The following is a 24,373-nucleotide window of genomic DNA, read 5'->3' as shown; positions in this document are numbered from 1 at the left end:
CTCCCAACTTTGGGGCGCCCCAACAGCAAGGCAAGGCTCAGGAGTGATTTCCAGCCCCCAGCGAGACCTACGGTATTTCATTACAAGCGCCTCGGATGCGGATTTTTTCCGACTCTCAAGTGGGGCTAAATCGCCGGAGCTCAAGCAGATTCGCTTGAGATTGAGGATTGCCACTCACCAAAAATTAACTTTTTCAGGGGGTGGTGGTGGTGGTATCTATCCCTTTATCTTTTGCCACTAAGGTTAGGTAACTTGCAGGTGTGTGGGAGGTTCTCTTACTCTCTTTCGCGCGCACACACAGGCACACACACAAATATACACACGCACGCACACACAAGCATTTGTGGCTGGCACCATATTTCTGTGGCACTTCCGCAACCTTATCCGTGACATCTCCCTGTGTTCGTGGAAGAGAGATAAACTTCGGGGCTCTGGCACAGGTAATAAACCAGCAAAGGAAGCGTTTTTTAAATAAGAGAAATGAAGGGTGGGTGTGGGTGGGGGAAAGAGGGTGAAAGGTGGAGAGAGAGAGAAGGGAAGACCCGGACGAAATAAAGACCCCCACCCTCGATCAAGTTGACTGAAAGAAGAATCCACGCCCCGAGATTTTTAAGCCTCTTCCAGAAGTGTTACAGTACCTTCTCCTTAGGACGGCGCAAGCACGGAAAGGTTATGTGGGACGGGTGTATTGTGCGCTTGGGAGATATTGTACATATAGGCAAACACACATACACACATGCATGTATCCCACACGTCTGTATGAGCGCGGGGGAACATGCAAATCGACCGTTTGGGATGTCTGCAGCATATGTATGTATGTATAATGTCTGTATCCCTGTATCTATGGTTGATTCCTAAGAAGGGATGGAAACCATAAGAAGCCTCAGTCGTCAGGTTAAAGCATTTCCCCGCTGGGCTTTGGAAGAAGTATTTCAGTCCCAAACAACTGGCAGTTTGGAGGTACAAGTAGTTATTTCCTTTCTGGTAGGCTCTGCGGCAGAACCTGGCACTTCGGAACTGAGCGGAAGGTTACATCTTCTGGCGAAACGAAAAAGGTGATTCGGTCCTCAGATCAAGTCCAGTGTTGTGAATTAAAGTTAGGGCTAAATGCGGGGTGCCTGTGGCATTTCAATCCAGTACTTCTCCGAGGGTTCCTAAACCCTCTCCCCCCCTCCCTCCCTCCCCCGTTAGGAGTTTTTGCTTTATTCTGTGGGTAGGTTTTGGGGTTTTTTTTATTTTTTGTTTTTTTGAGGAGGGGAACCTGTAACCTCAACGGTAAAAGGAAAGAAAAAAGACAATCTCAACAATCTCTATATTTTTAAAAAATGCTTTGGGGGGGGGGAAATGCAGAGTTAGAGAGGAACCGTGTTGATTAAAGTCATGTGTGAATATTCAGCACTGAAAAGATAAGTTTCTTGTTTGCTTTATATCACCTCTCTGTTCTTTGCTCTTTTTGTAGAACCTACCGAAGGCTAAAAGTTGGAACAAAAAATAAAATAAAATTAGCAGTCAGTCATGTATTTTTTTTTAACCTAAAATCTTAAAATTACAATTTGTTACATATGTGAAGGGGAAAAGTTTCAAGGGGGTGTTATTAGCCACTTTATCCCCAAAGTTATTTTAAAATCAGATAAAGATTTTTCTATAGTAAAACAGTTGAACTCTGAGGTTGTCTTAGCGAGAAACAGCCGTATAGGCCACAAATGAATAAATGAATGAATCTATATATCTATAAATGTGTGTTTAATCTCTCTCTTCTATACATACACATATGTAATGTATATGTATAAATGTGTATGTTTCTCTTTGTGAATGTGGATGCCTTACATAATTTTGTTTAAAATATAAAGTTTGGTGGTTGTGATGAACTTCCCTTCTCTTAGAAGGAAAGAAAAATCTTAATGCCAGGGTTCCTTAATGTTTATATTGTATACTATGTTGCATTTTGGACGATACAGTTATTCATTTTATATTAATTTTTAAATGAGAACTAAGTTTTATAACAATTAAGTTATATTTATATTAAAAGAATAAAGTCTACATAAAGTATTTAAATAGAGGCTGTGGAATAACTGTAATAAGAAATATAGATAAAGGGGATCTATTTCAATTTGAAATCACAGAAATGGATAATGTACATAAGGAATAAGCAGACAATTCCAATTTTATCTCCCTCGTATTCTTCCCTCTGCCAAAATTTTATTTCAACAACATCCACATTTTTACAACAATGCTTTGTAAGCAATCCGTATAATTTAATATTATAACAATATGAAACAGGATGAAATTGGTTGGTTTGGTTTGGTTATGCTTATAATTTTACCATTTAAGCAAGTATTAAGTTACTTAATGTGGTGTCCATCCGCATAAGGAAACTAATAGACTTTCTTTACCCTGAACAAAAATATTTGGGATTTATTTTCAAGGAACTGTATTTAGGAATGCAGACATTTAACATAATCCACTCATGTACAATATAGAGATTCACAGAGAGTGTTTGGGGACATTTATTTCCTAATTTTGAAATACTAGTTCTCAGCATACTCTCCCCCCACCCACCTTCTAATCCCCAATTCTACTCCCAAGTAAGCCCCACTGATTTAAATATGCTCAGCAGGTGTGCACAGATTTCTTATTTAACATCTATGGAGTATCACTGGGCCAGTTTAAAATATCTACTAAATTTTAAAGATAAAATATTTGAATCTGCCCCCAGAGAGAGCAAACAAAAGTTTTGAGTTATTGAGATCTGTTTTCTTCTTCTTCTTCTTTTTCATAGTCTACCAACTAATAAAGACATTTCATAACCTTATTCCATTTGCTTTAAAATACAGGCTAGATTCCTCTATATTTAGGCTCCTGCTTCTATGCCTCTCCACAGAGAGGGACAAGTCTGTGTCTCTTACATATCCACCCAAAAGCAAGATTTGATAGGAGGCCCTCCACTATGGAATTCAAGAGGTTTTTAGGCCATTACAAATAAATAATAACTTATCAAGAGAAAAAGTATAGGACATATATATCCAAGTATAACTCTTGAATGTTATTGTGGGGAGCCACATCTGTTTATAATTTCATTAAAAAGTATGATTCTTAGATCAAAGTGTGTAATTCACACAGACACATATTACATGTTTTTGTTTAGATAGATAGATAGATAGATAGATAGATAGATAGATAGATAGATAGATAGATAGATAGATGGATGGATGTTTATTTGCATGCTCCACCAGCAACCTGGATAATATATAGGGTTCTTTTTGGATGTGTGTGTATACCAAATATATATATTTGTAAATATATTATATATATATATATATATTTGGTATACACATATACATCCAAAAAAGTCCTATATATTATCCAGGTTGATGTCTCTCTCTCTCTCTCTCTCTGTGTGTATATGTGTGTGTATAAATATTGTGTGTGTGTGTGTGTATGTGTTTATAAATATATGCCTATGTTATAAGAAAAAAAACTCCTTTTCTGTGAAACTTGTGAGCTTTTCACTAATATTAAAAGAAGACACAAGGCCCAACTTTCAAACAAGATAGGGGAAAACAAAATTACAAAAATTGGATTTCCATCTCCAGGCCTCCTTTAACTGACGTCTGAAATTTGAAAGGTATTTTTTAATTAAAAGTGGGATGAGACAAAACAGAGACCAAGAAACCGTCCTATTCTTGCAAAACCCCACGTCGGCCCGCCCGCTCCCCTACACCCCCGATACCCAAGAGAGAATCCTTGTTCATTTACACTAGCGGTAAATAACGTGTGTGCGGGATGTAAACAAGACGGCGCAGCGCCTTCCTTCCCTCTCGCGGGGCTGCCGAACATAAAAAGGGAAGGCGACGGGCCGGCACACCGCCTCAGCCCGAGCGAGGTCGCTGTTGCTTATGCCGCCTCACTGGAATGCAGGCGCCCGGACCCATTCCAATAATGATCGTAACCGAGGCCTTGCCAACCCTGGAGAAATCTCTGCGTTCTCACCTCTCGGGCCTCTGTCTTCCTTCCACCTTGCCGAGACCGCTGTGTGCGCGCGCGTGGGTGAGACGCCCTAAATGCCACATTCCCTTACCCGCCTAAAAATAAATAAATCCGGTGAACTGAATTGGGGAGGGGGAGAGAGAAACAGAATCTGCCACGCAGAGGGAGGGGGATTAGGATGGAAGAGCCGCGCTGGAAATCAGGGAGAGCCAGAGGCATCAAAAGGCGCGCGCGTACCCGCGAACACCTCTTAACGAAATGTAGCTTAACCCTGAAAATCGCTGTCAGGTTTTCATCCTTTTCTTCCCGTAAACAACAGAGAGCTGAAATGGGTTATTGCTGTGGAAAAGAAAGGGGGTAATATTTTGTCCCGTTCGCAGCCAGGCCAGGGCCACATTTGCACTGCAAGGACACGCTGCCCGAATGGATTCCTCGAACAGGAAAAGCATAATAATTATTTAATGCCCCTGACCTTGAAAAGGAATCCTGGAGTTGTGATAAAAGATCCCCTTTCAAACAGAAATAAAAATCCGAAGTCAACGGATGTTGCTTAGCCCTGAAGGTCTCTTCCATGCGGTTTTGTATTGTTTTGTTTTTTTTTAATGCCCCCTCCTCCACCTTGGTTTATTGGAAGCAGCATTTCGGCGCGCAGAAAGAAACAATGGCGTTGGGACTTGACGCCTCCAGGAGACAGCGTGGGGGGGGGTGTCTCCTCCCCCCCCCGGATTCCTTCGGTAGTTAAAGGCAATGCTTTTATCCTCAAGCGTCTGTTTGGGATTACACCCATTTGATGATTATAAACTGAGGTGATGAAGGCAGTTTCGTGCTGCAGAGAGAGAACTGTTCAGCCTCAACAACGAGAAACTACCTAAATCACCGACCAGTTTTCAGCTTTCTAATTAACAGGGTTCCCCGTGGCCGCTTTCCTTTAAGCAAAAGAGCCCCGGTGGGGGGGGGGATTAAAAAGAAAAAAAGAAGGGGGAAACCCCAGCCCAGTATATAAATAAATACAAGCCAGTAACGAAAGCCGAGCCTTCCTTATGTTCCCCTCCCCTTCTCCCACCAACAGCTCGCCATCTCCACTTATTAAACTTCTTTGTTTTAAATATTAGGGAATCTGGCTGGCCATTTTTAATCGTTTCAGTGGAATGTTTAGAATATAAAGAGTGTGCAATGAAAAGAAGTGAAGGAAGAGTGGGGAGATAGGCCTTCAGGGATTAAAATGTTTTCTGCAAATAGTAATATTTTTAAAAGAAAAGATCTAAAGTCTCTTAGGAGAAGGAGGAGGAGAAGGTGAGGAGAAGAAGGAGGAGGAGGAGGAGGAGGAGGGAAGGAGGAGGAGGAAATTATTGGCTGTAGGTTACTATTCAAATTCCCATCAACCTCACCCCACCCTCCTTCTTTACTTCTCTTTCTCCTCCCCACTTCATGGATTCCATTGTTTCAATCTTGATAGATATGGATTTATATAGAATTTTAAGATGACATTTCTGCCTAGTCACATCCTGCACCCAGGTGAATCATGCCAGAAAACCTGCAACACAGGCGAGTGAAGTTTAAGATCCAAATTCTTATTGCTCACCTTTTCACGTTCTTTGCCTTTAGTCCCTTTGGTTCTGCTTTGGAATTCATGCTCAGAGACTCTGCTAGAGTAACTGAGAGTCATACTCAGTTACATATGAAATAGTGACAACAGCAATGCCAATTCTCTATATTCGAAGATAAGATTTTCAGTTTGATTCCTCTGTACAGCTCCTCGCTCAACTGAAGCTCCTTCTTCCTCTAAGATGGCTACAATCAAGATATGCTAGCAAGCCATAAAACTGAACAAAAGCTGACAAACCTTACTACACCATTCCTATATGGCCCAGGCACATTAAGACTGTCTACATTCAAGTTGATTTCTAAAGTATTTATAGGCGGCTTGGTCAACTATTCTTTAATGTAAAAGTTCACAAAAAATTAAAAGTAGAGTTCTTATTATTATGTGATGGTGTTTGCTGTTGTTTTATGAAAACTCATTCCACATCTTTTCATTCTTTCAATAAAATATGAACAATGTGTGTTTCGAGTTTGGTTCATCTTTGTGCAAAGCTGCATTAGGATATTAATTTATTCAAAATTAAAGGGTAAGAGCAAGAAGTAAAGCTAGCATCTAAATAACGAAAAGAATACTTTGCTTCCAACTGTATTGGTATTTTAATAATATTAATTATTTTAATAATAGACATTTATACATATCTATTCCATAGGGTTTTTTCTTCTCTTTGTACTACATGCTTGATTTTTTTCAATGCATGTAACTTCACAGTATCAAGGAAATGGGTTTTCTTCTTTGCTATCTCATACAGCCAGGAAATACTTCAGAGTGTGTGTATGTGTGTGTATGTGTGCACATACATACATACATACACATACACATACACATACACATACACGCATACATTTCTAGGTACAGAATAGGCAAAATCGGAGTCTTCCACCCCTTCTCCATTCAATAAATGTTCTTTCGCATATTTCTTTGTCTGTGCTTGTCAAACATAAGGAACAAATGGTTAAGAACCATTTAGCTAAAACAAAAATTACCAACAACTAGGAAATGTAATAATTTAACCATTAAGGAACATAAAACTGTTCTTATCTTTCAAGAAAGGACAGGAGCAGTTTCTCTCTCCCCCCCCCTCTTTCTCTCTCCCTCTTTTCCAAGAAAACTTTTAAAGATGAAATATTAAACATATGGGGGGGAAAAACCAGTAAACAAATGAATAGTTTTGGCTTCTTAAACAATATGACTTTTTGTTTCTTTCCACAATAGTTGCTTAACATTGGCTAAACAAGAAAATAGTAATAATAATAATAATAATAAAAATAATGATAATAATAATATCAAACCTAATCCATGTTTGGGGTGGTGTGGTCAAATGTTTAAATGATTGAAAACTACACTCAACCCCAGTTTGCAACATGTGGCATAGCTTAGCGGAGAGGTTCGGAATGCACCTTTCCTTTGGCTAGGTTTCTTTTCTGATTGCTTTTTGTTTTTTTGTTTTTTAAAGGGATAGGTTAGGAAAAGAGAATAGGCACGTAGTGTTTGGGACATCCTATTTCTCAAGGGTCAGGGTCTCCAGAAGTGAGAACAGAAGAAGGGAAGTTCAGAAGGAATGTTGGGCTTGCCTTGCTATGGCTTTATCCCAACGAAATCAATCACAAAAATGCTATGGAGAGGCTGAGAGTGAGACTGAAAGGTTCAAATCCACACAGGTGCCAATAGTTAAAGCCTGACCAAATGGGGTGGGGTGAGCTAGGGTGGGGTGGGGTGCAGGATTGTATGGGCTGCTTAGAGGGTTCAAAGGTGTCCATAGGTCCATCAGGAGAAACTGAAGTTGGCTGTGAGCTCCCGAATCCGATTCTCTCTGTTCATTTTCTTCAGCTTCATTCTGCGGTTCTGAAACCAGATTTTAACTTGTCTATCGGTGAGGTGGACGCTACGGCTGATTTCTAGGCGACGCTCACGAGTCAGGTACATATTGAACAAAAACTCTTTCTCCAGCTCCAGGGTTTGGTGCTTGGTGTAAGGGCACCGCTTCTTTCTACCACTTTTCGCAGTAAGCCAGGTGGCTGCATTCTCTCCCTTCTGGCCGCCTAGTTTAAAAAAAAAAGTCAGCCAGGGACATTACCAAGGACACCAGGAAGGAGCTGGGAAGAATACTTGAGGGCTAGGTCCTTACTGACCTTAAGTTTGTGGCAATGGCTCCAGCCCTCTTTTTAAAGCCCCTTTCGAAGGTCTTCCCTCCCTACCCACACCCAGAGACAATCAGCACCCTCCTGATAGATCTGCTTGCTCTCAAGATTGCCTGAGCAAAGTCGGTATTTTGGTATTGAAGCCAGCAAGGTATGCCAATGCTTTGTCTTTCCCTCAAACATTTCTCTTTCCAAAACAACAATTTTTTTTTTAAAAAAAAATCCACCACCCTCTTCCTAAGTGAAAAGACAGATGATGTGAAAATATAGCCCCATCAGTACGGTGCTAAATTTAAAATTGGTCCATATTTTCCCCTTCTGAGATCTTTTTTCCCCCAGCACAAATCTGTAACTCAACTAAGGCTAGCTAAAACAGCTAAATAAATAAATAAAATCCCATAGCTGCATATTTGGGGATTGAAGCTGTTTAGTTCAACAGGACAGACAAATCTGCATAGGATGACAAGATCAATTCCTCTTCCACAGATTAATTATATTTACATGGGTTGCCAGGAGATGATTAGCCACCTGGCACATTGAAAAAGAGGGATAGATGGTTCCTTAATATCTGCAGAGTTACAGATTTTTTTAAAGGGAGGGTGAATGTCTTTCCCTTCTGGACTGAGGCTCAGTACAGAAACATATTCTTGCATGTACTTGGATATGAGTAACATGGGTATACTTATCGTCATCGCTTTTCAGAATTATGAGCGATCAGTATTAAAAATGTCCTACTTTGTAAAAGTTTGGAAATATTCCTACTACTAGTAGTACTACGTTGCTATTGTTATCACTTAGTGTTCCATTGCAGCAGGAATGCCTGCTGCACAAACTTTCTTCTTTGCAATAAAAGGCATTGGAAGAATGATCCCAGGGCGCTCTTAAGGCCGTTTTCATTCATTGAAACGGCCCTTTGGATTTTTACCCTGGAAGGCTCCTTAAGCCTGCAGGGACGTTGGCAGGGCAGTCTGCAGTCTAAAGTGACCCTGCTGCCTGAGAGAATTTCAGCCCAACTAAATGCTCTGAGGAAGGGGTCTGTAAAGGCATTCAAGATCATAAACTAGAACTTAGGTTCTGAAGGGTTTTATTTATGGACGCTGACTTTTTGCTTACTTTGGCCTTTTAATGAACGTCTCCGTTATCTGTTCAGGCATTTCTGCACCACGGTGGGCCACAGAAGGACAGGCTTGGGTGTGGTTTTTTTCTTTCCTTTTGGCCCCCGGCCCCCAGCCCCCGGAATGCTCTATTGTCCACCGCCAGTGCATTAAGGGTTGCAAAAAATTTTTAAAATGAAAAGAGATATGCACATGTGTTTGTCCTTTTTGCCTCTCCCTGTATAAGCTTTTTCCTGAATGTCTGGCTATCTGCCGGCCTGTCTGGCATCTACAGTATCTCTGCATCGTTGCACAAAATCTGTGTGGCGGTTTGGGTAGGTTTGCCTAAGCTGCCCTTCCTGGGGCTGCTGGGCTGACCTGGCAAAAGCTCTTTTGAACGGGGAAGGGTTTAAAATCCTTCCCCGCCTTCGGTGGACGAGGAATCCTTACCTAGGGTTTCTTTCTCGGAGAGAGGCTTACTGCTCTCCGAGGGGGCCGGCGACAGCTCTTCTGCGGCAGAAGAAGCCGCCTGCCCTTCTTCCTCTCCTCTCTGCGAATCCCCGGCCAAAGTGCTGGGTGGGGAAGAATCCTCGCTGTCTTTCTTGCCTTGCTCGGGCAACGAGGCGGCCAGAGGGAACGGCGGAGAAGACTCGAAGCTCACTTGGGGCTGCGGGGCAAACTGGGAAGCAGCCACCATTTGCCCTGGGTGCAGCACCGGCGGCGGCGGCGGCGGCGGCGGCTCTTGCTGTTGGTGGTGTTGGTGTTGGTGGGAGCTGCTATAGCAGCTGCCGCTCTTGATGGTGCCATAGGCTTGAGACAAGCGGAAGTAGCCCGGGACAGGCACCCCCGCCGCCACGTTATTCACGGCGCAGATCTCTGCGCTTAACCTCGGGAAAGGCGACAGGTCGGTGGCCGGTGCCTCTTTGCGGGCCTTGTCCGAGTCGTAGAGGCAGTAGGAGCTCTCCTCTTTAATGCTGGGAGCGAAGGAGCAGGAGGTCGCCTGTGGGCTTGTGGGCTCTTCAAGGCTGCAGGATCTCGGGGGATCTAGCCAGACCTCCATCCCTGACATGTAAGTGTGCGGAGTGGGAACCATGCTTGGTGGCGGCGGCGGCGGGGGCAGATCCTCGCTGCATTTGCTCAGGACCGGGAATAGCCCGTAGCTTTGCAACCCGTACGGCAAATCGGACGCCTGTGGCAGGTAGACACCACCGTTGTTCGGGTAGTAGCTGCTGCCGCCGCCTCTTCCTCCTCCTCCTACTACTGCAACTCCGCCGCCGCCGCCTCCCCCTCCTTCCCCTCTGCCTGAGGCTGAGCTGATCAAAGAGTCCACCAAAAAGGCATTTGCAGCTGGGGTCTCCGAACATGCCATTTCCTTGGAATAATTTGGCGAAGAGAGCAGAGAGCCCTTCCTGGCTGACATTTCTTGTGCAAAACATGCTGAATATGATTAGAGATACCCCCACGCCACGGCGACTGCGTGCAGCCAATGGAAACCCAGCCTTCGTTCACAACCCCTCCCAGTTTGGTTTCGTAGGCGGCGAAATGCTCTCCTGCCCACGTCTGAATGGCGCGTGTGCGTGCGTGCGTGCGTGTACTTGTAGTTGTGCACGGAGGGTGCGTGGGTGGATATGTATGTCTACAGATTTGAAAATATAATGTACCGAAGGTGATGTGTGGATATGTGTGTGTGTGCCCTCCCATATATGCATGCATGTGTGAATATATGCCCACAAGCATGTCTAGAGGTATTCCACGCGCAGTAGGCCACGTCTTCCCGTGGCTGCCTTTGCTAGTTCTCAGAGGGGGAACAGCCTGCATGAGGTTATATAACGAAGGACGAAGTGGCGGGAGGAGGAAAACAATGGAAAACACTGCCGGGTTTTAATGAGACTCATAATTTAGCGCGTTCTGGTCTATTAGCATATGCACTAATATAAAACAGCAAAGGCGTGAGCGAATTATTACGTCCTGTACAGCAACAAGCCACCTGTAAGCGAACTATTCAGCCTCTTCCCATCCCACTCTTTGCACAACTCGTGGCTGTCTTGACATTTCTGAAGCTCAGACAGGCTCATCAACTTTGGCGAGCCTCGGGTACCTCTCGTGTCTCGCCTAGGCATTAGTCTAGGTCGGTGGTCATCTCAGCCTGGCCACCGCAAGTTGGAAGCCCGATCCGAGCTTCTTATTAGCAGTCAAGGCTTATGATATCAAGAAGACAACCCCCGCTCCTCCGGCTTCTTAAGATACCAGCCGCAGCAATGCGGACAATTCTCACACCTGTGTTTTACCTTTTTTCTCTCTGAGTCTAGCATACTACATTAAGAAGTAAGAGGTATTACTTCTCAATACCTCTGTATAGGAGAGGCGGTTCACCACCACCTCACTTAGCAAAAATATCACAGTATTTGATACAATGTATATAAGCACCCAGTATAGAATTATTATATCAGCAGCAAGATGAAGAGTTTAGGGTATTTTTTAAGGCGATTCGATCCCTAATTGTCCATTAAACCAGAAGTCCAAGTCACAAGGTTTTAAACTAAAACCTTTTTATGGAAATGAAAAGAAGCAAACCCTGGCAAAACATCTCCACGCTACTATTTTCTAGGAATCTCCCTCTCAGATTAAGGATTTTTCAAGGGTAGGAGCCCTGAATTATAGAAAAAATGTACAATTCTTTCTAAATATCTGCATTTAGATAAGGGAGAACCCTCTTCTACTTTTTTTTAAATAGAAGACCTCTTTTCATCCAGAAATGACCAAAGCAAAACTGCTAGATAATTCTGTACAGTCAGTCTATAACTGTGATGGAAGGAGTCGACAGCCAGCAGACGAGAGAGGGAGACCAACAGACGAGGGGGATGAATTTTATAATGAAGCAGCACCGAGAAGGCTCCACGCCCCCCTCGATTGCTTGGCTTCTTGTGGTTTTGGAAGCCATGCAAACAAGGTCTGGAGCAAGAGCAACTCTCAAGCGCTCTTGGCACTTTTTGGAAGGCTTCCTTTTAAATGTTCTTCTCCTTGCTTAACATAAAAAGCTTGCCAGTTTATGTTTTAATTCGTCGTGCCCCAAGCCGTCCCAGTTGGTAGCACTAACTGATCGCCTCTCTCAGTTCCCAAGCGAGTAAGAAATATTCTTCTGAACAATTCAATATTGTGCCGTCAATCTTTAGTTCGGTTCCGTTTTGGCATCCACCACGCCTTCGCCCATAACGTCCTCCAAAATGCTAGGAATGCCAGGGAAATCGAGGAGGCCAGGCGTTATGGGCGAAGACGTGGTTTCCTTCTGCCCAAGCCTTTGCCCGGAGGCTTCCTTACCCTTGCCCTCTCATCTTGCAGCACTTACCCTTGGCTTTCATAGGAGTCACAAAGCTCCCCGAATGACTCGCCCATCCCAACCAGGGCAGCAAGAGTGGCGATCTGCCAACGGCTCTCGGGGTTTCCTATCGGGCTTGCTTGGCCCACGGGAAGGAAATCGCCTTCTCCTCTTAAGAGCTTCACCGCAGACAGGTCCCTTTGAAGTGGGAAGAAGAAGGCGGGCTAGCCGAGGAGAGTTTTAGGAAGGCTAGTAGAAATGGATGCCCCTCCTCAGGTTCCTGGTCTGTGCAGGGGAAGCCCGGAAGGGGGTTGTTGCAACTTTGCAGGACCATAAAATCTTTATGGAAAGACACAAAATCCCCTTCCCCCAACCTTCACCGGGGCCAGTTTTCTCCACTAATTTCTTTCTTTCCCACCATTACCATCCAAGAACTGCACCCAGGGCTTCAGCCTCAGATGGCTTCCGGCAGAACTGAACCATTGAAGCTATGCAGGAAGAGCAACTCAGCAAAAAGGAGAAATACTTCTCTCTCTTTCAATTCATCCCCACACCTTGAGGGAAAACTGTTTATATTTTTGCGGCCTCTCCTACACATTTACAGGCTGTTAATGTTAAAGGAGCATTATCAGATATTTAGAGCAGTATCATTTCTTCCAAAATTAATAGTACAGAGACAACTGTTTTGTTGGTTAGCATGTGGGAAAACTAGTGCTGGTGAGCGAAGCCTTGAACAGAAATAAGGAAACAGATACTGCAATGCGACTCAACTGCAATCCAGTTTTTCTCCCTCCCAAGACCTGGTTCCACTCAGAGGAGTCATAAGAAGAAATAGATAAATAATCTGCTTTGATCTGAATAGCCTGTTTCTCCTCTCTTTGTCAAAGCCAACAGAAATGAGATGGAAAGGTCCAAATCCATCCCAGAAATGGTTTTCAAGTTTAACATTTAGGTTCATCTCATGATTGTGGCTTTCATTAACTGCACACACTTAGTTGCAAAGAGGGAATTGCTGGGTTAAAGACAACAGCATCAGCATCCTATCATTTCCAACTAAAGAAAATGAGCAAGATTCTAGATTCTAAACTTTGGAGTTTTCTGGATTATAAACCTAAGACAAAATTTATCACAGAGTGATGGTGATGTTCAGCAGGCAAAAAGAAAAGAACAAGAACAAGAAAGAGAAACAGCCTGGGATAAGACTTAGCGTCCAGATATCTTAGGAGAATACATATCCCCAAACAAAGATGGTAATTTTGGCTGGCTTGCTCCACTACAATCTGGATCTCGGTTTATCAGGAACACCCTGTTCTTCAAGATTGGGGAGATCAATCAGATCTTTGGCCCAAGAAGGCTATATGTCTGCCTTTAAGCTTCAATCACATCAGGCTCAAGAAAAAGCAGCAAGAAGAGAAACGGGTAAGGATGGAACCCCTTTCTTTTCTCCAGAGCTGTGATATTTCACAGCATATTCCAGAATTGCATTTATGAGAGTTGTGGGCTCATTTAATCCCAAGTACAGGGCAACAGCAACCAGACATTCAAGTTGCTTTTATTATGGCATGTTTTGGGAGCCAAATGCATGTCTTTGATGGTCAAAGCACTTCAGGTCTGATCCGAAGCCCAGAGAGGTCAACGATAAAAGGGGATAAGGGGCACATTGACTTAGGCTTTGGATCGGTGAGAAGTGCCTGAATTCCTCTGTGAGACTTTTTTTTGAATCACTAACAAGGCCAAGGCAAGGCAAAGAGCAAATTGCCTCGTCAAACCCAATGGAGTAAAACTAATAACGTGCAGTTGATTCTTAACTATAAAAGATAATGGTCAATTCTGGAGCAACTAATCTACTTTGGCATGCATTGAGTTTAGTGGCCACATTTTAAAGTCTTAACAATGAGCCTCGAACATTAACTAGGGCATGATTGCATTTCTTGGGACCATTCTGTAACACATTCTATTTTCGTTCTGCCAAGATGTGTGTCTACTAGATGGTAGTTTGTGTGTAAACAATTGCAAACAACCAGACAGTTCCATAACTGAGTGGAACTAAAGGATTTGGACCAGTGAAACTACAAGCTCACATTTCAACCACCTTGCTGGAGTTACCAACGAATTGAAAGGGATCTGGAATCTGTACAGGCCAAGTGGATGGATGGAAGCCACCCATACTGACTTTCGGCACTCAACCTTTCAAGAAATCAAGAGGAATATAATGATCATGCTAATGGAATTCTTAGGCATTTTTCTAAAATTAGACTAAAAAAAACCCCAGAAAAGGAAATAAAAACTTAAACCCCAAACCGAGATGGATTTTCTTTCCTTTTCCAATTTTCAGAAAAAGGAGGTCTACCCACTTATTGCTTCCAAGAATGATGAAAAAATCATGGAAAGCAGCAGCTAATTAAATTGGGCTTTATATTTATGCGATGGACAAATTGAGATTTCGGAACTCAGTTTAGAGTTAGAGAAGAAAGAAGAAAAAGTCTGGAATCTGAAGCCGTCTGCTTCCAAATTTATGGTCTCTGCCTATATTTCATAAATCATAAATAGAATTAATATGAGCAGTGCATCTTCTTTACTGTTGAAAGTACCGTATCAAGTTGTCAAAAAGATAACTGCTACCAAGCCAGTTTTCCCTCTGGATGAACTCTCAAAAAGGTTGTTCTCCATTATGTGGCTGTTGTTGTTATTGTGTTGTTGAATGTATCTTTGGGCAAGAAAGGTGAAAATAACTAAAATAATTTTCATTTTCTTTTAGAAGATCTGTCACACAAGAATGAGTGACTAAATTTTTAAAGAAAAATTAAAAGCAGGAATGAAAGTCAGGCTTGGGAGATTAATTTCCTTTAAAATGTGGTTTGTATTTGCACTTCAGATGTAGACTTCTCTCTCTCTTTTTTTTTTTTTTTGCCTGCTGGAATGCTTGTCCGTTTGAAATTCTACCTTCTGGTAATTATCTGGTTTCCATTGATTTCAATGGGATTTATTTGTAGTAAAAATCCTCTCTTTCAATCAAAGCCAAGCCACATGTGTGGACTGTGTGGATTTGTATATTGGCTAGTGGCATGCCCTGCCACATTAAGGCAATGCCTTTTTAAAGCATATATTTATCCAGGGAAAAATTAGGCTGAAATCAACACAATCTTTCTAAATCCACACATTTTGAAGCAGGAACACAATTACCAAGATCTTTTTACATCTCACTGTGGTATAAATTCAAAGGAAGGCCTTTCTGAGATCTACACCAGAACCTCTGGATTGTAAGAAAACGATTCATGGCTTGAATTTTACACTTGATAACAGGAGTTAGGTAGGAATACCTTCTTTTAAATTCAGTGGTATTTCTGAACAAATAACAAATAGCTTCAGGTAATTATTTTCACAAATATCTCTAGGTAACTATTTTCACAAATCCTCCACTGCTTGTAGCCTGCATGTAATTTATTTTTAATAAAAGTTATTAGCATTTCAATTCACAAATAACTTTTGGAAGGGTATTGATTTCTGTATTAGTGGAATATTAGTGGGCCATTCCCTCAAAAAGATTTAATCTAGGCAATGCCAGGTGGATTATAGCTAAAATGATGAGTCCATTTTGTAGGTTTTTTACCCACTCCACAAATGACATTTGAGGTAAAGAAGCGTGACAATTTCTAAATAAAATCTGGATGCCTGTATTTCTAAGATGGTGTTCTTGTCAATAAATTTTTCAACACTTGATGCTGGCTTGTTTCACTGAAAATTTAGTGAGCTGATTAAATAAGGAAATAAAATATGAATTCAATACTGATAAGTGGATGGAGAGAAACCATGCTTTATATCAGTCTGCGCCCTATGTATTATACAGCAGATCCATTGAAGTCCAGAGGGTGAGACTCTGGATAAGAGTGTGTGTGTGTGTGTGTGTGTGTGTGTGTGTGTGTATTTGTTCAACTTCTATGGCTTCCCATTTGAAACAAGTAACTCTAGGCAGTGAACATTATATTTAATTTATAAAATCAAATAAATATATGTACACAGAAGCTAAGAAAAATCATAATGATAAATATTAATGTAACAAAAAATAGGGCTCTTAATATATTTGGGATCTTTTTATTGATTTGAAAGAATCTTAATTTAAGAATAACTAATCTCTGGAATCAATGCCCTATAAATGCTTATTTGTTTGTTTGTTTATATTTCTTACAAAGTTGTCTCAGCTCATAGGGGGGAAAGAGGTGTGCCATTTTGTTAATACCCCAAAATAAAAAAAACTATTTTTTTTTATTGAAGTCCTTAAATGATCTTTTTCAAAAAAATGGCAATGCTTGGGACATTGCAGCAGTTCCCTTGATTTATATATTTGTTCAAATTAAATGGAAAAAGGATCTGCCAGCATATATGCACTTTATAATATTTTCTTTCTTGTTTGACAAGGCCAGATATTATTACGATACTGTGAAATGTAATAGAAGAGAAAATCTTCATTCTGTGAACCATACAAAAAGAAGATAGCCTTTCAGTCATAAGAAATTAAAAATAAAAACCTCTATTAGAGCAATATCCAAAGGTTACAGAAAATGTAGAAGTTTTTGGACCAGAAGAGAAAACTCTAAAAGAGCCATCTTATGTTGGCACCATTTTTCAAATGAAGATTTCTTACTCCAAGACAGGTATGCAAAGGAATGTAATTTGCCAACTAGATTAGAAATTAAGGAATTGGATGGAAGATTTTGCCTAGGAATTCTCTCAATACTTCTTTAATATTTGGTGGCAAAGGATTGATTGCCATCCTATTCATCCTTTGAAGTTTCAACTCTACATTTCAGAAATTCGTTTTCAAAGATGGTGATCAAGGACATCACATTTATTAAATCATATGACCAGAACTAAAGATCGTAAAAATCAGAGGAAGACTTCTGAGAGAAAATGGGGATTAGGGACACACTGAATAGTCTCTGTTCTTTCTGTCTGTTAATTTAAGTAGCTACATCACAAGATCAGCCCAATGCTTTGCCATCAGAAACCAAGAATGTTCACCCTTAATTTAGCCTTAGTGTGACATTGTAGAGTAGATGTACTATACATCTGATGTAGATGTATACATCAGTTCCCTGCACATATCTAGCTCTTCCTAAGTTCATTACCTGGAAGTTTCAGAAGTCAAGAGATTTCTTCTTCTTTGGAATTTAACTTCCTCAAATTCTATTGAACTAAATGGGAAGCACAGGTTAAGTCTGAACTCATATCCTGTAAATTCAGGAAACCTTGAAATATCACAATAGCTTCTTTTTCAGAGTTTGATTTTCTAAAGACAAAATAAAATTAACATCACTGAGCTCTTAGTGTGTTTAGCATGATTAAGATATGAGGCCATTAAGTTTTCTTAGCTCTTTGACTATGACTATACCCGCCACAAATCAATAGCTATAGATCGATATAGCTGTTTTAAATTCAACCTTTACTCAAAATCTGATTCAATATGAAATAGGAACGAAAGTTAAGTGAAAAGGACACTTTCTTGACTTCCGGTTAAATCAATTACCAGCTTTTCCTAGTGGAGGGGAATAACTTTGCCCCTCTAAGAAAAAGGTGCACAACAAGTATTGATTTTAACACAGGAGCCCTATCAAGTTAAAATAAGTAAACTACCAGCAAAATCCAACAATGGCACCAGTGAGAACTGCCATTTTCATGGCTATTGATCTAGCTGATAGATGGCAACCCTTTTCCTTACAAGCATCAAGATTCATTATATCCATGGATTCATTTTTAAAAATAAATTTGCTTTATCTTATACCTTTTTACTTCTTCATGCACTAGAACCACGAAACCTTTGCAATGTTTTCTGTAGTTGTTGCTTTCAAAGATTCAACACTAAACTTCAAAAGATTCCAAATCACAATTACAGCCACAGATTTAATCATTGTCGGTTTCCAAAAAGTTAGAACATCTTTAAGATTTATTTCCCCCCCCTGCACAAAAGCTTTAGGTGTTAACTAAATTGCCTTAAAAGGCACACATTAATTGTATCTTGACAATTATTTCATTTTTTCTTTCCCAGTTTAAGCCCCAAAGAAATACTCACTCTTTGACGTATTCTAAACCTGAAGTAGCAACTTTCTGAAGTAACTTCTGCCCAACTTTTTAGTTCATGCAGAAGAAGTGAGCCATCAGGTTCACCTTTTCTTTATAAATATGATCATGGAAAAGTGAAATAATATAATGTAGAGCTCCCTGGATGTTTGGAGAACAAAGGCCAGAATATTCCTCTCCCTCCCTTCCCTGTGCGGCTTTGACATTGATCTGAAGAACGCCCTCTTGTGGTTGTCAGCAGAACAAATTACCCAGCCAGTTTCAAAACAGTCTTCTTCATAATATCGAAGCAATGCAGACAAGATCACCTTCTATATTTTAGATATTTCTAAAACCTTTGCCTAGCTTATAAACTCTTTCTTTCTCATTATCTAAATGGAAACATGATGGGATTTTTAAATGACTGCTTGTCCTAGAAATACACACAGGATTTGTTTCTTCTTCTCCATCTTCTTCTCCATCTGCTTCTCCTTCTCCATATCTTCATCCTTCTCCTCCTTCCTCCTTCCCTCTTCTTCCTCTTCTTCTTCCTTTTCTTTATGCCCTTCCACAAGCAGACAAACTCCATGACTCTTAGCCCTTGAATAACTAGTTAATTTTTAACTGGCAAAGGAAGTAGCTGGCGGGATATTTATGGCCACCCCACTATTCTCTGCTTGTCTGTCTGCCTCTCTCCATCTATCTTTCTATCTCTGCCTTTTAAGAGTTGCATTCCTTTGTAGCATGTTAGCAAAATAAACAAGCAAGCAAGTCCCCTCCACTCCCTCTCCCCATCTTCATGCATTTCCTTTGACCAGACACTGTCTGGCTGGGTGGGGGTCATCAGCAAAAGTCCAGAGCCCTTCACCTCAAGTTTATGGGTGATGTCCAAAGCAATACAGAAGTTCAAAGCCAATAAACCTAGAGGGGTAAAATATGTACATTTCTAATTAAGAATGGCAAGAAGAAAGTGGGAAATAAGGTTGAGCCCCTTTTTGCCCAAAGGCACTGGGTGGGGTTTCAAAGAGGCAAACTCTTATACTGTAGCCTGTGCCTTATGATGCTTTTGGGTAGCTCACAAGAGAAATCCCCTTAGAGACTATTCTTTTCCACACATCTCATACAGTATTGGCATATAAGCCCATCTCCATCAGTACCCTGAATTCTCTCTGAGGCCCCCTTCAACTTTCAATTCTGGATTCAGGTGTATGGTGCCTGGAACAAACAAGAACAAAGAACTACACACACACACACACACAGACACAAAATTGAGCTCTTGTGATGTGTTTTACATCTATGAACAAAAGCACCAAGTCTATAGCCTGCAATTATTTCAAAGCTGATTCCCCCTCCCTCCCTCCCCCTGTCTGCAATGCATTGAAACCTGGCCTGGTACCAGCAGCAGTCTGCCCACGCATTCATAAATACCAGACTTGATCTCCTGGCTTCTCAGAACTCAGTACAACCAATAGGTGAGTGGGATTTCCACCAAAGCAATTAACTCAAAACTCATGTTTCAGATTTCCAGGCTGGGTCAAAGAAGATCCACGAGAGTGCATCATAAATCTTTTTTAAAAACCTGTAAATTTCTCACATGTTTATTTCCAATGTGCAAGATTCCACTGTACTCATGCAAGAAAAAGCTTCCCCATATTCAAAGAAAACGGTATATACATACACAATACAGGTTCTCCCCCCCACCCCCAAACAGTGATAGAATCCTAAAGCATTGCAATTCATTAACCACAAAAGAAATTTTATCCATTCTGGAAGTAGTGTAAAAACAGCCTTGATAGTGTAAAGGTTAAACAAGAAAAGAAACATCTGACAGCTTCCAAGTGAAACAACCCACTTAAAATATTAGGAAAATGGCAATAAAACCATTTTAAATCATATAAGTCTTATAAAACACCATTATGGTATGAATCATACATTCAGATATGCTCAACAGTAAGTGACCTTTACAATAAAACACATATCCTTTGTAAACTGATATAGAACTTTAAGTAGCTTTCTTTCTGTTATATACTATGTCTCTTTTCCCCTCACATCCTCTTTGGTTATTTCAGAGAAATATATATATATACATATACATATACATATATTTGTGTGTGTGTACATGTAGGTGTGTGCATATATACACATACACACACACTCTTAATTTTTTTTTAAATTTTGCTGCTTAACAGCAAAGTAGGACATATAAGGCTAATTATAAGATATGACAACAAATTCCTTCTATTTACATTGTTTACTTTCTGATGGGCCTTCTTATGAAACACTAGTGGTTTTCATTCTTTGATTTCAGTGCATTACACATATCTAAATTACAATTAAAGATGATATTTGATATTTGCCAAACTGTACTTTTCCAGATATATTTCTTGAAGAAAGTTTCTGAAATAGAAGTAAAAAAATTTTCCATCTCATTTTAAACTTTTACCTTCTAATTTTAGAACTATTATTTTAGTTTTTTGTCTTTTCTCCTTCCACACAGGTTTAAGAAAGTTTTTGTTTGCTTTTAATATTTAAATAAGGGCAAAATGATTTGTCTCTGATATTGTTATTCATTAAAATTGTATTTCACAAGCCTACCCCTGTTGTCTTCTCAGTGATTATTTCTTTACCATATATGGCAAATTATTACCTGAAGTCCTTTTGAAAGGAAATTGTCTCTGTCTGAGGGGCAGGAGTGTAATTGTGGGGAGAAATAATAATTTGTCTTTCAGGGAGACAAATAGATTGGTCAGGGATTGTCTAAATAGAGATGGTGGGTGCTTGGGACATTTCCTTTTGAAGTTGTCCTCCAGCATGTATGATGCCCTGAGGAGTCTTCCCATGGACCTTCCATGGGAGGTAACATAGTTTTCCCATGGACCTTTCAATTAAGGTAACATAATTTTCAATCCACAACCACACCGTGAAGCCAGGAATTCGCTCCCGGCTTTTCACATGTGCGCACACCAATTGGAAGAAGTTGTAGAGATACAATGACTTTTGCAAAGGGTGGTCCAAGAGTTAAATGGATTCCACTTGATGTGTAAAGATGAAGAAAAATAGTTGAAAAGAAAACCCAGCCACAACAAAAAACAACAACAACAACAATTGGTCAATGTTGGAGGTAGGGCAAAAAAACATCTTAGTTTTTCAGAGTCCTTGCAGCCTCTGCACATCTCCTCCTTCCTGGTAACCCTGTGGCTTGACCTTATCAAGACTGACATCTGAATTTAATCTCGTATAGAAAAACACTACAAGTTTTAGGCTTAAAGTATTGGATTAGCTGAATAATACTGCAGTCGGTCCCTATTAATTTTTTTCTCTTTCATTCTTCTGTTTTGGAACCATATTTTTACTTGACGGTCGGTCAAGTTGAGCATTCGTGAGAGCTGAAGACGTTTCTCTTTGTTTATATAGACACTGAAGAAGAATTCCCTCTCTAATTCTCTAATCTGGTATTTGGTGTACGGACATCTCTTTTTACGGATGCGTTGTCCACCTGTGGAACAAAACATAAAGGCAGAAGCCATTAAGTCTGGACTCAGATGTGGCTAGAGGGAGGACTGTTGCTAATATTGAATAAGAACATCCATATGTTTCTCTTCTAAGAAAGAAACTCTTGACTCATTATTACTAAGTTTCATAATAGTGATGATCTCTCCTACTCAGTAGTTGTGTATATTAATTTTACCTTATCTCGGGGAAATAGCTTGCAGGTGCTGCCTTACTCCAAAAAGACCTTTTTTTAAAGCCCTGCTTCAAACAATTGTATTACAATTTCTGCTCTGAACATGTTTGCTCAAGACTGGAGTTTTCGTGGTCTTGAGAATGGGCAATTTTTCTGCATGCGCTGCCCTACTGGTCCTGAACAGTATTTTCTACCAAGACAGGCTTTACCTATGAAGGGCTCAATTGCTGCTTGTTACCCCGATGTAATGCTTTTACTACATTTCTACAATCGAAGCTTAGCAATAATAATAATTTTTTAAAAAGCTTCCTGGGGTCTAACTTTAGTCATTCTACTGAAATTCATGAGACATCATTTAATTCATGAGACTTCCAGAATTCATTAACTTCTGGATCTTCTGATTAAAATCTTAATGTTTATCTCTGCAGTTACTTCACTTGTCAATACATTGTGTCATCAGGATTTAAATCTAAAACATTTTCTGTGTTTGCATTGTCCCTTTTCTTTAATAAAGACATTTTCCCTGTCTCAGATAACCACCTAGTTCACTGATTCTTACCAGGGGAGCTTCCTATTTAAATACTATCAAAACTCCTGTCCCGTTAAAAATTCTCTTCCAATTTCAGCTGCACTGGATACAAACCTCTCAAGCCACTCCAGTTTTCCTTAGAACAGAGCTTTGTATTTTCTTTTGTCATCTTAACTTTGAAGGGATTAAATATAAATATTTGGGACTTTCTCACTTAAATAAGGACTTGTCAAGTTTCCTTTCACTGCTCAGAGTTAGGAAGGTCTTTTCCACCCTCAGTGCTTGAAGGAAGTCTTCAGAGAGAGAAAAACGCATATTAAAAAAAATCAAGCTGTGACAGCTTGAAGAACAGTTGTGAGAAACCAATTGTTGGACACAAGGCAACATTTAACTCAAACAGAGCTTAGGAGAAACTGATTATTTTAGACAAAAGAGCTAGTTTTAACTAAAATTGTTGTTCTTAATATATAGCTGCTGTTGCAGGCCCTCCCTTCATCTGTTACACCCTGTTCTCCGGCAATCCATAAAATCTGAGATGGCTTTGAATCCAAGTATCACACTAAGCTTTTAAGGATAACACACATGACTTTTATAGTATGTGTGTAAGGGTTTGTGTGTATTAATCGCAGGATTACATGGCTTTCAAAGGGCTCTGAAATCTCCTTTTGAACAAATTTTACAGGCGAAAAACATGCATTATATTTTGGGGGGCTTGAACAAGGAGCTCTCCCTCCTCTCTCTATTTAGCCCTTTGTTTAATGATTTAGGGGGGAAAAATCACCACCTGAGGAGGGGATAGTTTGAGGTTGGGTGTTGTTGTTGTTTTTTAAAGGCATCCATTGGCGGATGAGCATTTCACGGCCAATTTCAGTCCTCGCCACGTGATCTCGCCTTTTACAACAAAGTTTTGTTGGGGGAAATCTAACGGCCCTTCATAAACCTTCTCTGCTTATAAAACAGCATATAAAAATTTAATAGCGGCCGTGCGCTAAGATTTCCAAGCCCCGTTCATAAAAAGCGCTAGGGCGCTGCCTTTATACGTACTGGAGCTGCTGGATTTCTCTTCGTTGTTGCCGGAAGACGAAGCGGGGCTGCTGCTGCTCTCGGCCCTTCTCCGCCTCTCCTTTTCCCCCGCCGCCTCCCGGTCGCAGGCAGCCTCTGAACTCGACACCGCAGCTGCAGCAACTCCCGAGGCGGCGGGAGCTCCTGCGGGCGGCATCTTCTCCCCGGCGGTGCCCTTGTCGCCCGCGTAGTCCGAGTGGTTCTCCGCCGGGCCGTACGCGGTCTCGAAAAACTGGTCGAAAGCCTGGGGCAGCACTCCGTTCCTGCCCACCGTGCTATAGAAACTGGACGAGGCCGCAGCCGCGGCGGAGACTGCGGAGGTGGCTGGGTGGTGGTAGCCGCTGCCGGCCGCGGTCTTCCCGAACATTTCGCCCCGGCTGGCGGCGGCGGCGGCGGCGGCGGCAGCAGCGGCCACGGCGGGCGGGAGGCAGTCCCGGTGCCTGAGCTCGTCGGCGGAGTAGCAGTGGGGGAGGCTGTTGCGGGGATGCCACTTACTGGCCGGCTCCAGGCCATAGTCCCGGAAGGTCACTTCTCTCACGGGTGGCACCTGGGACAGGTTGGACGGATAGGAGTAGGGCACTGGGCGAGAAGACGGACTCTGGGGCAGGAAGGGAGGGAGGCCGGAGAAGTCCGGGCCGGAAACGTAGTAAGTACAACTGGGCAAATACATATTCGAGGAGCAGGGTACTCGCTCGTCCAAATCCATAACGTGGCTGGCTACCTCGGGTTCTCCGTATTAGCCGAGCTTAACATGACGCTCTAATGCAGCTGTCTCTTGGAAGCTGAGCCGTGAAGTAAGAAATTGAGAGACGTAAAGCTGACGTGGAAAGCTTTCCCCTTCCTTAGCAGGGAGGCGCTGCTCACGTGACCAAATGTTAAAATTGACAAGCTATGAGTACGGGCCC

At 41.4% G+C, this 24,373-nt stretch overlaps 2 protein-coding genes and 1 long non-coding RNA gene across 4 annotated transcripts; 1 reads left to right on the top strand and 2 right to left on the bottom strand.

Moving 5' to 3' along the window:
- Nucleotides 1-359: 359 nt before the first annotated feature.
- LOC131198633 (uncharacterized) lies at nucleotides 360-5,904 on the top strand. The gene is made up of 3 exons (XR_009155126.1): nucleotides 360-440; nucleotides 989-1,055; nucleotides 5,740-5,904. It is a non-coding gene; the product is annotated as an uncharacterized LOC131198633 (long non-coding RNA).
- HOXA11 (homeobox A11) lies at nucleotides 1,378-24,373 on the bottom strand. 2 transcript variants are annotated; one of them, XM_058183466.1, is made up of 2 exons: nucleotides 23,451-24,373; nucleotides 1,378-1,472 (listed from the first exon to the last, which is right to left on the bottom strand). In XM_058183466.1, exons 1-2 carry the CDS (start codon nucleotides 24,172-24,174, stop codon nucleotides 1,393-1,395), a joined length of 804 nt encoding a protein of 267 aa, XP_058039449.1. In that variant the 5' UTR covers nucleotides 24,175-24,373; the 3' UTR covers nucleotides 1,378-1,392. The 2 variants fall into 2 exon arrangements, with proteins under 2 accessions (XP_058039449.1, XP_058039448.1); XM_058183465.1 differs by lacking the exon at nucleotides 1,378-1,472 and adding an exon at nucleotides 19,917-21,688.
- On the bottom strand, nucleotides 6,253-10,242 carry HOXA10 (homeobox A10). Its single transcript, XM_058183464.1, has 2 exons — nucleotides 9,273-10,242; nucleotides 6,253-7,629 (listed from the first exon to the last, which is right to left on the bottom strand). Exons 1-2 carry the CDS (start codon nucleotides 10,240-10,242, stop codon nucleotides 7,355-7,357), a joined length of 1,245 nt encoding a protein of 414 aa, XP_058039447.1. The 3' UTR covers nucleotides 6,253-7,354.

The sequence above is a fragment of the Ahaetulla prasina genome, chromosome 4 (assembly GCF_028640845.1).
Source record: "Ahaetulla prasina isolate Xishuangbanna chromosome 4, ASM2864084v1, whole genome shotgun sequence".
Taxonomy (NCBI): domain Eukaryota; kingdom Metazoa; phylum Chordata; class Lepidosauria; order Squamata; family Colubridae; genus Ahaetulla; species Ahaetulla prasina.
Note: the sequence above shows the minus strand (reverse complement) of the source record. Positions and strands in the feature narration are given on the sequence as shown.

Coding starts and splice junctions, on each gene's coding strand:
- HOXA11 (XM_058183465.1), bottom strand. CDS start 24,174: ATGGATTTGGACGAGCGAGTACCCTGCTCCTCGAATATGTATTTGCCC. Junction 21,689..23,450: donor AGAGAAATCCAGCAGCTCCA/GTACGTATAAAG, acceptor TTTGTTCCACAG/GTGGACAACGCATCCGTAAA.
- HOXA10 (XM_058183464.1), bottom strand. CDS start 10,242: ATGTCAGCCAGGAAGGGCTCTCTGCTCTCTTCGCCAAATTATTCCAAG. Junction 7,630..9,272: donor CTCCGAGAAAGAAACCCTAG/GTAAGGATTCCT, acceptor TTTTTAAACTAG/GCGGCCAGAAGGGAGAGAAT.